Source organism: Carcharhinus amblyrhynchos, chromosome 5, assembly GCF_965287045.1.
Source record: "Carcharhinus amblyrhynchos chromosome 5, sCarAmb.v2.hapA, whole genome shotgun sequence".
NCBI classification, from domain to species: domain Eukaryota; kingdom Metazoa; phylum Chordata; class Chondrichthyes; order Carcharhiniformes; family Carcharhinidae; genus Carcharhinus; species Carcharhinus amblyrhynchos.
Window position 1 is genome coordinate 29,804,341 of NC_137328.1, and position 14,421 is coordinate 29,818,761.

The 14,421-nt window shown below is 43.0% G+C and overlaps 1 protein-coding gene across 2 annotated transcripts in view; it reads left to right on the forward strand.

The window, feature by feature from the left end:
- The window catches only part of uba6 (ubiquitin like modifier activating enzyme 6), a 236,257-nt gene that overhangs the window by 169,571 nt on the left and 52,265 nt on the right, over positions 1 to 14,421 (forward strand). For both annotated transcript variants that reach the window (XM_080188556.1, XM_080188557.1), the window contains 2 exons: positions 9,372 to 9,461; positions 9,569 to 9,649. In XM_080188556.1, the coding sequence (XP_080044682.1) occupies positions 9,372 to 9,461; positions 9,569 to 9,649 (171 nt within the window). The remainder of the gene's footprint in view (positions 1 to 9,371; positions 9,462 to 9,568; positions 9,650 to 14,421) is intronic.

The window sequence follows — 14,421 nt, forward strand, 5'->3', positions numbered from 1 at the left end:
TGGATGCCACCTCAGGAAATCCAGGTCAACAGTTCGGCTGCTGAGAGTGAATGTGTGCTCAAGTGATGTTTAAATATGGCACCAGGACCTTTGACCTAAAAGGTGAGAACAGGACAGACAAATCAGCATCCATTCCATCATGTGATTCGGTGGGCAGCTCGCCATTGCATATTTAATGAGATTTCAAGTATACATATGGGTGCAAGAGCTTACCCTTGCCGTCCAGCTGTTTTATCCCTCCTGCCACCATGCTTAGTCTCCAGAATGGAAAATTCCACCCAAAGTCTTGTGCACTGGTATTGCTTTCTTTGATGAACTATGCCAGTTCTCCTCATTTTCTCTTCATTCACCCAATGATTTGTCCAAATCCACACATTGTCTCCTGTCTTTAAAAAGGATTGGTGTGGAGATGACAGCGTTGGACTGGGGTAAGCACAGTAAGAAGTCTCACAACATCAGGTTAAAGTCCAACAAGTTTATTTGGCAGCACTAGCTTTTGGAGTCTCAAGCTCCTTCATCAGGGAGTGAGGACTGTGTTCACAAATAGGTCATGTACAGACACAAGCTCAATTTGAAAGATAATTGTTGGAATGTGAGTCTTTACAGGTAATCAAGTCTTAAAGGTACAGACAATGTGAGAGGAGAGAGGGCCAAGCACAGGTTAAAGAGGTGTGTATTGTCTCCAGCCAGGACAGTTGGTGAGATTTTGCAAGCCCAGGCAAGTTGTGGGGGTTACAGATAGTGTGACATGAACTCAAGATCCTGGTTGAGGCCGTTCTCATGTGTGTGGAACTTGGCTATAAGTTTCTGTTCAGCATTCCAACTCGCATTCCAGACTTGCATTCCGACCATTATCTTGTAAATTGAGTTTGTGTCTGTACATGACCTGTTTGCGAACGCAATCCTCATTCACCTGAGTGTAGTGAGACTACTTACTTTAAAAAGGAATGCAGTTCAAGAGACCTACCTACTTCACCTAAGCAATGATTCTTAATATGTGAATTTAAATTTAAATTTAAATTTACGGTAGGATGAGAGAAGAATTGGCGAATGTGGACTGGGAGAGCGCGTTGGAGGGAGGGTCTGTTGAGGAGCAGTGGAGGATCTTTAAGGAGATCTTCCTTGGTGCTCAACGGAAATTTATTCCGATGGTCAAAAAGGATAGTAGGAGGAGAGGTAATAAGCCGTGGATAACGAAGGAGGTGAAGGAAAGTGTTAAACTAAAAGCGGAGGAATTTAGAGTAGCTAAGAGTAGTGGGCGAGAAGAGGATTGGGAGAGGTTTAAATGTCAACAAAGATTGACAAAGAAGTTGATAAGGAAGGGTAGGAGAAACTATGAAGCTGGGCTAGCGCTTAATATAAGAAAGGATAGCAAGAGTTTTTATAAATATATAAAAAGGAAGAGGCTAGCTAGGGTGAATGTTGGTCCTTTAGAGGATGAGAAAGGGGACCTAGTGGTAGGGGATGGGGATATGGTTAGGGAATTGAATAACTTTTTTGTTTCTGTCTTCACGGAGGAGGACGTGAATAATTTGCCGGGTGTTAGCGATGGAAAGGTGGTAGGACTGGAGGGTCTTAATGACATTACTGTTACTAGAAAGGCGGTGCTCGACAGACTGGAGGGGCTGATTGTGGACACGTCCCCAGGACCGGATGGAATGCATCCGAGGGTTCTGAAAGAAATGGCGGAGGTGATAGTGGATGCCTTGGTGGTTATTTTCCAAACGTCGCTGGATTCCGGGGAAGTGCCGGATGATTGGAAAACGGCTAATGTTACGCCGTTGTTTAAGAAGGGTGCCAGGCAAAAGGCGGGGAATTATAGGCCGGTTAGTTTAACGTCTGTGGTAGGTAAAATGTTAGAATCTGTCATTAAGGAGGAAATTGCGAGGCATCTTGAAGGGAATTGCTTGATAGAGCAGACGCAGCACGGTTTCATTAAAGGGAAGTCGTGTCTGACAAATTTACTGGAGTTCTATGAGGATGTGTCTAGGGCGGTGGATAGAGGAGAGCCGGTGGATGTGGTCTTTCTAGATTTTCAGAAGGCGTTTGACAAAGTGCCTCACAAGAGGTTATTGCAGAAGGTCGAGGGACGTGGAGTTGGGGGTAGGGTGTTAGCGTGGATAGAGGATTGGTTGTCAAATAGGAGGCAGAGAGCGGGGGTCAACGGGTGCTATTCGGATTGGCGGATGGTGACTAGTGGAGTGCCCCCGGGGTCGGTGCTGGGGCCTCAGCTTTTTACATTTTATATAGATGATCTGGAGGAGGGAACCGAGTGTAGAGTGTCGAAATTTGCTGATGACACCAAGATTGGGGGAACGGCAAATTGTGCGGAGGGTGTGGAGAGTCTGCAGAAGGATCTAGATAGGCTGGGCGAATGGGGCAGGAAATGGCAAATGGAATTTAATGTTGGCAAGTGTGAGGTGGTCCACTTTGGTAGGAAGAATGGTAGGAAGGACTATTACTTACGGGGCGAAAAACTGCAGCAGGCGACGGTGCAGAGGGACCTCGGGGTCCTTGTGCATGAGTCGCAAAAACCCAGCTTGCAGGTGCAGCAGGTGGTCAGGAAGGCGAATGGGATGCTGGCCTTCATAGCGAGGGGGATTGAATATAAAAGTAGGGAGGTCTTGCTGCAGCTGTATAGGGCATTGGTGAGGCCGCAGCTGGAGTACTGTGTGCATTTTTGGGCGCCGCACTTGCGCAAAGATATTTTGGCCTTGGAGGGAGTGCAGAGGAGGTTTACTAGGCTGATACCGGAGTTGAGGGGGTTGAGCTATGAGGAGAGGCTGAATAAACTGGGCTTGTACTCGTTAGAGTTTAGAAGAATGAGGGGAGATCTCATTGAGACGTATAAGATGATGAATGGGATGGATAGGATAGAAGTGGAAAGACTCTTCCTGCTCAAAAAAGACAATAGGACTAGGGGGCACAGCCTCAAGATAAAAGGGGGGGCGGTTTAGAATGGAGTTGAGGAAGAACTTCTTCACTCAAAGGGTGGTGAATCTCTGGAATTCTCTGCCCATTAAAGTGGTGGAGGCTGCCTCGCTAAATATTTTTAAGACGCGGGTTGATGGGTTTTTGATAGGAGAGGGGATTAAGGGTTATGGGGAGAGGGCGGGAAAGTGGAACTGAGCAGCGACAGATCAGCCATGATCTTATTGAATGGCGGGGCAGGCTCGAAGGCCTGGATGGCTCCTATTTCTTATGTTATTATTAAATAATGAGTGCTGTCTCAGCTGTTTCGGGTATCACATTGAAACCTTATTTCTGCACTTGCACACATGCGCAAACTCAAATCAGCCAGCCTCAACTCTCGTTACTTATGGTAACCCCAACATCAGCATTCTTGATTCTGCGGGAAATCAACAGGTAGATCCCCAATTCCTCTTGCTTGATATGTAGGCAGATTTTGGCAAGGTGTAAAAGTAACAGGGTTGTTGTGGTGGGAGATTTTAACTTCCGCTAAGTTGACTGGGATTCACTTAGTGCTACGGGCGTGGATGGGGCAGAGTTTGCCAGGAGCAACTAGGAGGGCAAAAAGGGGTTATGAAATGTCCTTGGCAGATAGGATTAAGGAAAATCCCAAGGCATTTTATACATACGTTAGGAACAAGAGGGTTGTCAGAGAAAGAGTCGGACCTCTCAAGAGCAAAGACGGGGAATTACGCTTAGAACCCAAGGAAGTAGGTGAGATCCTAAATGAATACTTTGCATTAGTATTCACAAAGGAGAGGGACACGTTGGTTGGTAGTGTCTCAGAGGGATGTGTAGACCCGTTAGAACAAATCACAATTACAAGGGAGGAAGGGTTAGGTGTTTTAGAAAGCATTAAGGTAGACAATTCCCAGGGCCAGATGGCATATGTCCTAGATTATTGAGGGAGACAAGAGATGAAATTGCTGGGCCTTTAACAAAAATCTTTGTTTCTTCATTGAACACAGGTGAGGTCCCAGAGGATTGGAGGATAGCAAATGTGGTCCCGTTATTTAAGAAGAGTAGCAAGGATGACCCGGGTAACTATAGGCCAGCGAACTTGACATCTATGGTAGGGACATTGTTGGAGAAGATTCTTAGAGATAGGATCTATACGCATTTAGAACAGAATAGTCTCATTAGCTATAGACAGCGTGGTTTTGTACGAGGGAGCTCATACCTCACAAATTTGGTTGAGTTTTCTGAGGAGGTGACAAAACTGATTGATGAGGGAAGGGCCGTGGATGTCGTCTACATGGATTTTAGTAAAGCATTTGATAAGGTCTGTCAGGTTCATTTTTCAGAGATCCTTACGTCCCTGATACAAGAGCAAAACAATGATCTGTATAAGAAAACCCAGTCCTTTACTTTCAAGCAAGTATAAGCTTCTGGAGGATCGCTTTACTTACTCAGCACCGTGTGCTGAAATTCGCCAAGCGATACTCTCCAAACAGGGGGCAGTCCCTCCCTTTATACTCTTTTTTACAGCAATTAGTCATATACATGCAGTATAACTTCACCCAGATCACGTGCTTCGCAACAGCAGGAGTAAGTACAAAGTCAGGCTGTGAGTAAAACCACAAATATGTCGAAAATCCATTTTGGTTGCCATCAAAACTGCATGTCCACCATTGTTCAAGTGTGAGGTAGCAACCATTCCCACATATCTTGGGACGCTCTCTTGCCCATAAAGCAAATGTTATCCCCTTCAAGTAAGGACAGCTAAACCGGTTTACTCGAGGAGGAGTTGTTACTTGCAAGGCCGGGGTGACAGTTCAGAATAGGGAATATGTGCTGGTACCAACACAAATTGTTCCAAACAGCAGCTAATTACAGCTTTCAAGCTCAGAATAATATCATTTACTTCATTTTATCTTACAGCAACCAGCTGCGTTTACACTTCTGCAGGACCTCAGCTTCCACACCTTTTTTACAAATGGCTAAGATCAGAGGAAATTCATGGGATGTTAACCCCTTAACATCTCAGTCCCTCATGGCAGGCTGGTGCAAAAGGTTAAATCACACGGGATCAAGGGTGAACTAGCTAAATGGGTTCAGAAGTGGCTTGGCCATAGAGACAGAGGGCAGCAGTGGAGGGGTCTTTTTCTGATTGGAGGTCTGCGACTAGAGGTGTTCTGCAGGGTTCTGTACTGGGACCTCTGCTGTTTGTGATTATATATAAATGATTTGGCAGAAGATGTAGCTGGTCTGATTAGTAAGTTTGCAGACGACACAAAGATTTGTGACTTGCAGATACTGATAAGAACATAACATAAGAAATAGGAGCAGGAGTAGGCCATCTAGCCCTTCGAGCCTGCCCCGCCATTCAATAAGATCATGGCTGATCTGAAATGGATCAGTTCCACTTTCCCGCTTTCTCCCCATAACCCTTAATTCCCCTGTCTATCAGAAATCTATCTACCCATGACTTAAATATATTTAGCGAGGAAGCCTCCACCACTTCAGTGGGCAGAGAATTCCAGAGATTCACCACCCTTTGAGTGAAGAAGTTCCTCCTCAAGTCCGTTCTAAACTGCCCCCCGCCCCCCCTTATCTTGAGGCTTTGCCATTGTCAGAGAGTACAGTAGGATATAAATAGGTTGGAAAATTGGATGGAGAAATGGCAGATGGAATTTAATCCAAATAAATGTGAAGTGATGCATTTTGGTAGATCTAAGGCAGTGGGGAGCCATCAGAAGTATAGATACACAGAGGGGTCTGGGTGTGCAAGTCCACAGATCCTTAAAGGTGGCAACACAGGTGGAAAAGGTGGTGAAGAAGGCGTATGGCATACTTGCTTTTATTGGATGGGGCATGGAGTATAAAAGTTGGCATTTGATGTTGCAGTTATTATAGAACATTGGTTAGGCCATATTTGGAATACTGCTTCAACCGAAGGACGTGAAGACGTGCAGAAAAGGTTTACCAGGATGTTGCCTGGTATGGCGAGTCTTTGCTATGAGGTGAGATTGAGTAAACTAGGGGTGTTCTCCCTGGAAAGACGGAGGTTGAGGGGTGACCTAATAGAAGTTTATAAAATTATGAAGGGCATAGATAGGGTGAACAATTAAAGCATTTTCCCAGGTCGGAAGTGACAAACACAAGGGGTCACAAGTTCAAGGTAAGGGGCGGGGGGCAAGGTTCAATACAGATATGTGGGGGACGTATTTTACACAGAGGGTGGTGGGGGCCTGGAATACATGACCAAGCAAGGTGGTTGAGACAAACACACTAGGATCATTTAAGACTTATCTAGATAGCCATATGAACAGACTGGGAATAGAGGGATACAAACAGGTGGTCTAGCTATGAACACATAGTCAGTGCAGGTTTGGAGGGCCAAAGGGTCTGTTCCTGTGCTGTATTTCTTCTTTGTTGTTTTTGTTCTCTTTGGGGCCCTTTTGAAACAGTATGTAGATAGTCCATCTAGGGAAGGGGTTGTACTGGACCTGGTATTGGGGAATGAGCCCAACCTGGTGGTCGATGTTTCAGTAGGGTTGCAGTTCGGGAACAGTGGCCACAATTCAGTAAGCTTTAAGGTACTGATGGATAAAGTGTAGTCCTCAAGTGAATGTACTAAATTGGGAGAAGGCTAATTACATAAATATTATGCAGGAGCTGAAGAATGTAGATTAGGGGCAGATGTTTAAGGGTAAATCAACATCTGGTTTATGGGAGGCCATCAAGTGTAATTGATAGGAATTCAGGACTGACACATTCATGTAAGGATAAAGGATATGTAAGGCAAGTTTCGGGAATGTTGGATAACAAGAGATATTGTGAGCCTAGTCAAAGAGAAAAAGGAAGCATTTTTCAAGGCTAGGAGACTGGGAACACACGAAGCAAGTGTGGAATACAAGGAAAGAAGAAAGAAACTTAAGGAGTAAGTAGAGCTAAAAGGGGGCAAGAAAAATCATTGGCCAGTAGGCTTTAGGAAAATCCCAAGGTTTTTTATGCATATATAAAGAGCAAGAGGGTAGCCAGGGAGACGGTTGGCCCATTCAAGGAAGGGGAGGGAATCTGTGTGTAGAACCAGAGGAAATGAGTGAGATATTAAATGAATGCTTTGCGTCAGTATTCACAAAGAGAAGGACTTGATGGATGATGAGTCTGATGAAGGGTGTATGTATAGTTTGGGTCATGTTGAGATCAAAAAGGAGGAGGTATTGGGGTTCTTGAGAAACACTAAGGTCGGCAAATCCCCAGGGCCTGATGGGATATATTCCAGAATACCGAGAGGCAAGGGATGAAATTGCTGAAGCCTTGAGAGAAATATTTGTATCCTCAATGGCTACAGGGGAGGTCCCAGAGGATTGGAGAATAGCCAATGTTAGTTCTTTGTTTAAGAAGAGTAGCAAGGATAATCCAGATAATTACGGGATGGTGAGCCTTACGTTAGTGGTTGGGAAATTATTGGAGCGGATTCTTCAAGATAGGATTTACTCCCATTTGGAAATAAGAGGTGTATTAGCGAGAGACAACATGGTTTTGTGAAGGGGAGGTCCTGTCTCACTAACTTGATCGAGTTTTTCGAGGAAATGACAAAGATGATTGATGAGAGTAGGGCAGTGGATATTGTCTACATGGATTTCAGTAAGTCCTTGTAACAAGGTCCCTCATGGCAGACTGGTACAGAAGGTGAAGTTGCATGGGATCAGAGGTGAGCTGGCAAGATGGATACAGAACTGGCTCAGTCATAGAACTCAGAGAGGGTAGCAGTGGAAGGGTGCATTTCTGAATGGAGGGCTATGACAAGCGGCATTCCTCAGGGATCAGTGCTGGGACCTTTGGCTATTTGTGATATGTATAAACGATTTGGAGGAAAATGTAACTGGTTTGATTAGTAAGTTTGCGGATGACACAAAGTTTGGTGGAATTGTGGATAGCGATAAGGACCATCAGAGGATCCAGCAAGATATAGATCGGTTGGAAACTTGGGCGGTGAGATGTTAGATGGAGTTTAGTCCGTATAGATGTGAGGTAATGCATTTTGGAAGGTCTAGTACGGATATATACAGTAATGGCAGAATCCTTAAGAGTATTGACAGGCAGAGAGATCTGGTACAGGTACGCAGGTCACTGAAAGTGGCAATGCAGCTGGAGAAGTAGTCAAGAATGCATACGGCATGCTTGCCTTCATCAGACGGGGCATTATGTTTAAAAATTGGCAAGTCATGTTGCAGCTTTATAGAACATTAGTTAGGCTGCACTTGGAATATAGTGTTCAATTCTGGTCGCCACACTACCAGAAAGATGTGGAGGCTTTGGAGAGGGTACAGAAAAGATTTACCAGGATGTTGCCTGGTATGGAGGGCATTAGCTATGAGGAGAGGTTGGATGAACTTGGTTCGTTCTCACTGGAACAACAGAGGTTGAGGGGCCATCTGATAGAAGCCCACAAGATTGAGGGGCATGGATAGAGTGGATAGCCAGAAGCTTTTTCCTATGCTGGAAGAGTTAGTTTCTCGGGAGCGTAGGTTTAAGGTGCGAGGGGCAATGTTTAAAGGAGATGTACAAGGCAAATTTTTTATGCAGAGGCTGGTGGGTGCCTGGAACTCGCTGCCGGAGAAGGTAGTGGAAGCAGATACGATAGTGACTTTTAAGGGGCGTCTTGACAAATACATGAGTAGGATGGGAATAGAGGGATATGTTGTCTGGAAGGGTAAGGTGTTTTAGTTCAGTCATGCAGTATGGACAGTACAGGCTTGGAGGGCCGATTCCTGTGCTGTAATTTTTTTCGTTCTTTGCTCTTTGCCTGCCTTAGATCTGTAACTGTTTGTGGTAACAGTCCTATCAACTAACTCACAGCTTTTTATTTTTAATTGTACTTCCAAGATTTGGGCACACATAACATTGCAACCGAATTTTTGGATCTCTCCATGGAATTCAGTTTGTAACTTCTGCTTTTAAAAAGGTTACTTGTATACTGCAATAGAACAGAAAGTACTGAGCTCTTCATCTTGTGGCCACCCCATGTAGCCCATTATGTTATTGGTTTGTATTTTGTACGGCGTTTTTATATTTCACCAGGGTTGCTAATTCTGATCAAAATCTAATGACCGGTGCTGGGCAGTTGAAGACTGATGTGGAGATGCCGGTGTTGGATTGGGGTAAACACAGTAAAAAGTCTTACAACACCAGGTCTAACCTGGTGTTGCGAGACTTCTTACAGTTGAAGACTGACATAGATTCAGTGGAACAATTGAGCCTTGGGAAGTCTTGGGATAACACAAGAAGTGTTATCATTTCAAATTTTGCTATTACTGAACTGGTTCTGTACAACAGCATGTGAAGCAAGTAACAAATGGTGCTGTCCACTTTGGGGATTTTTGCTGTGCAATATCAATGTTTCAACACTTGTATGTTACTACATTTGCTAATTCAATATTGGTTTTGTACAGCGAGATCCTCCTGAAGAAGAAATCCCATTTTGCACATTAAAATCCTTTCCGGCATTAATTGAACACACAATACAGTGGGCGAGAGATAAGGTATGTAACAGATAGAATACTTTTGCATCAACTTCTTTAGACTACATGCTAATTTAAGTGTTCTGTTATTTTCTGATGTAGAATTTTTCTCCCATTTCTCATTTCAGTTTGAAAGTTCCTTTTCATACAAACCCTCAATGTACAACAAGTTTTGGGAAACCTATAAATCAACAGACAGTGTTCTCCAGGTGAGAATAATGAACTGAAATGCAAATTGGGGAATCAGACCTTTAAAAGAATGTGAATGATATTGCAGTATATTAAACAAACATTGCAGAACCACTTGCTAATTCAGGGCACTCATATACATTCACTTCTTTTCAAAGTAGGTCTTGATTTTCAAAAGGCTAAAAGAGCCTACATTGTAGCACATAGAACTTTAGAAGGGTTGGTGATTGAGCCAATTCTTTCCAAGGCTAACAACCATGCCTGTCTAATAGCATGATATAGTACAGTTGAATTTATGGCTGGAGAGGTGGTGCAGGAAGGAGGGCTTTCAACTCCTGGGACATCGTGACTGATCTTGGGGAGATGGAAGTTGCATGAGTTGGTGAGGTTGCAACGTGACGGGACTGGGATCAATATCTTGACAGGGATGTTCACTAGTGATGCATTTAAACTGGTTTGGTGTGGGGGAGGGAACCTGAATGTAGATTCAGAAGGAAGCGAAGCAAAACTGGAAAACAAAAGCTGTAAATTAGTAAACGAGCAGAAGTCATAAAGTGGTAAATGTGGGTCACTTTTAACATTTAAGGAAAACTTGGATAGGTACATGGATGAGAGGGGTGTGGAGGGATATGGTCCAAGTGCAGGTCAGTGGCTCTAGGCAAAAAATGGTTCGGCACAGACAAGAAGGGCCAAAAGGCCTGTCTTTGAGCTGTAAATTTTCTATGGTTCTATGGTTTTATTTCTAAGTCAAGGAATCAAAAGTGAGGAAATAGACCACAGAGGTTCAATGAATGCTATTTATTTCAATGCAAGTAGCCCAAGGAGTAAAGCAAATAAATTGACAGCACACTTGGAATGGACGCTTGAAATTATGATATCACAGCTATTACTGAATTGTGGCTTAAAGACAAAGAGGAATGTCAGTTCAACATTTCTTAATACAGGGTTTTCAAATGTGAAAGGAGGGAGAGAAAAAGGAAGAGGAGTCACGATATTGGTTGAAGAAGCTGGGAGGAGGCTAACAAACTAGAAAGAGCATCAAATGAAGCCATGTGGATTGAATTAAGGAACAAAAAATGAGTAATCACACAGCTAGGAGTATGTTATAGACATCCAAATAGAGACAGGTAAAGAAGAGCAAATATATTAGCTAGAATAAATTGATTGTAAAAAGATACAAAAGGTGTCAAATTATTAAAATGTGTTCAAGAAACCTATTTTAGTCATGTATTAAGTCTAATAAGAAAACGGGTAGTTTTGAACCAAGATCTGCCTGTATAAATGAGAGCAATAAAGGAAATACTGTAGTTAATGATGACAGATGTGAAATATTGAATGGGATATCAAATAATATAGAGCAAGAAGGTGAGCTGGGTGGGAGCGAGCAGGGTGGAAGCAGGGCAAGAGCAAACTAGGGTGTGTGAATGGCAACGTTGTTGCAGAAGGGGGTCAAGAGTGAAGTTGTAGCGAATACTACAACTTTAAAAGGATTTATTTTCCTATTGCATTGGTGACATTATATTGATGAATGTTGACCTGATCAACAAATAGTGAAATAAACAAAGATTAAAGTAGTTAGCATTCTTGAAAGTGGATAAATCACCAGGCCCAGTTAAAATATATTCAGGGTGTTGAATGAAGCATGGGAGGAAAGAAGCAGAGGATCTGATCGTAAATTTCCAACTTTCAATCCTAAATTGGCTCAATTGCAGGAAGCAAGGGGTTACGATTGGGTATTTTTGTTGTAAGAATGTGTCTCCAGTGGGGTTCTGCAAGGTTCAGTACTGGGTTCCACACTGTTCATGATGTATACTAATTAATTTAACTTAAATATAAACCATATTATTAAAAAGTTTGCAGATGATACTAATATTGGCTGCATGGCTATGTGTAAGAAAACCGTAGACTGCAGGAAGATATTAATGGACTGGTCAGTGGGTAACTGTGGAAAACTGAATTCAATCCAGATAAGTATGAGGTAATGCATTTGGAAAGGACAAACAAGGCAAGGAAATGTACAATAAATGATAGGATCCTGAAAAGTATAAAGCAATGCAGGGATCTTAAGATTGTATGTCAGCAGATTCAAAGAACGTAGCAGGATAGCATGATAAGGTTGCCAGGAAGATAGTCAGGCTATTTTCATTTACTGACCAAGGCCTAGAACTTAAAAACAGGGAGGTTGTGCTAGAACTGTACAAGATGCAGAGAACACAGGCCCCAAAAACCCACACAATGGTCCAAGGAATCAGTTTGATGTTCCATGCACGTTTTGTAATGTGATTCGATCTACTTTATCAAGGTCCCTGATAATTGAGTGTATGAGGTTAAATCTTTCATTAACCTCCTCCATTCTGTTGAGGCCATGGCTAAAATATTGTTTATAGTTCTGGTCACCACATTACAGGAAAGATATAGAACAAAGAAAAGTACAACACAGTAACAGGCCCTTCGGCCTTCCGAGCCTGTGCCCATCATGATGCCCTAACTAAACTAAAAAAAACCTTCTACCCTTACTCAGTCCATATCGTGCTCTTCCCTCCCTAATCCTGTACCCATCCAGATACCTCTTAAATGTTACTAATGAGCCTCCTGCCACCACCTCCTCTGGCACCGCATCCCAGGCACCAACCACTCTCTGCGTGAAAAACATCTGCTGCACATCCCCCTTAAACTTTCCATCTCTCAACTTGAACCTATGCCCCTTTGTAATTGACACTTGGAAAAAGCCCCTGACTATCCACCTGTCTGTGCCTCTCATAATTTTGTAGACCTCCATTGGGTCTCCCCTCAGCCTTGGTCTTTCCAGTGAAAACAATCCTAGTTTATTCAACCTCTCCTCATAGTCAGCACCCTCAAGACCAGGTAACATCCTGGTGAACTTTCTTTGCACTGTCTCCAAAACTTCCAGATCCTTCTGGTAGAATGGTGACCAGAAATGCATGTAGTATTCCAAATGCGGTATAACCGAAGTTTTATATAGCTGCAACATGATTTCCCAACTCTCGTACTCAGTGCTGCAGCTGATGAAGGCAAGCATGCCATATGCTTTCTTAATCACCTTGGCCACCTATGTTGCTACTTTTAGGGAACTGTGGACCTGCACATCCAGATCCCTCTGTATGTTAATGTTCCTAAGGGTTTACAATATAATTCACACCTAAATTTGATCCTCTAAAATTCATCACCTCACATTTGACTAGATTAAACTCCACCTGCCAATTCTGTGTCCAAGTCTCCAATCTGTCCATACCCTGTTGTATCCTCTGACAATCCCCGGCAATATCAGCAACTCCACCAATCTTCGTGTCATCAACAAACTTACCAGTCAGACCACTCACATTTTCCTCCGTATCATTTATATATACTACAAACAACAGAGGTCCCAGCACTGATCGTTGTGAAACACCTCTAGCTACAGATCTCTATTCTGAAAAACACCCTTCCTCTGCTCCTCTCTGTCTCCTATGACCAAGCCAGTTCTGTATCCATCTAACCTGTTCACTCCGAATCCCATATGATTTTAGTTTTTGTATAACACAGAAGAGACTTGTGAAGATGTTAGACTGAATTTTAGTTATGAGGAAAAATTGAATATGCTGGAATTTTTTTTTTGTTGAATATGTTGGAGATGTTTTCTTTGGAATGGAGGAGGTTAATGGAAGATTTAACTTCATACACTCCCTTGATAAAGTAGATCGAATCACATTACAAAGTGTGCATGGAATATCAAACTGATTCATTGAACCATTATGTGGGTTTTTGGGGCCTGTGTTCTCTGCATCTTATTGTGTGACTGGAAAATAGATCACTGATAATCAAGAAAGGAAACTGCATTGTTTGCAGTGCACTCTAGGCATCTAGTAAAAGAACAAAATCACAAATGCAGTAGTCTTCTCAAGGCAAAACTCTCCAAGTTGGTGCTCATCAAGCAGAGGTGATTTCACTGATGGAACATGATCACGTACCTAAGGATTTTCTGTACCGTGAAGTAGCCAAAGTCAGATGACTGGTAGGACACCCAAAACCTATGGGGGAGATGTGATAGAAGAGTGAACCCCCAGGGTTTTGCTGAAGGAATAGTTGCTTTGGCAAGACAGGAGAAGATGCATTTAATGATGGATGACTGTTGAATGTGGAGATTGGTGGGGCGGAAGTGTTATGATGCCAGTTGGTGTTATAACTGGACGGGACGATCCCAGAATGAAACCTTGGCTCAAAAGACTGCAACTTTTACTTTCTTCAGAGAATGTGGAAGAAGAGTCATAGGGCTGCCAATTAGCTTTTAACAAAAGAATACATGAAAAGTATGGTAATGCAATACTCCCCATTGCATTCACAAATGTACGTAGATCTCAAGGATAACACCTCACTCTGAAACCAAATGGCAGATGCCACTCCGTTGATCTTTTCCTCAGATTCTACCCAGATGATTGTCACATGATTGTTTCCAAATTCTACCCTCAGAAAGACGTGCTTTAAAATTCTCTTTGAACCAGTGCTTTCTATCAGCTATTTTCGTCGAGAACCCGCCTCCAGGTTTTCCAATTTTCTGCTCAGGATTCCTTTGACTTGAATGCTTTCATACAAACTGGGAGATCCAGCCATTGATTGCTCGATAATTACTTCAGCTACCACTTTACAGGCTATAGTAAGATATAGCAAACCTTAGAACCACATCAGATATCTTTCTGGCTTCTCAATAGCCAACTTCTTCTCAACTCTGTCTGTGGCTTCAGTGAACAGTACCCTGCTCTAGATCCTGTTTAATTTCAGATTTCCTGGACACTTC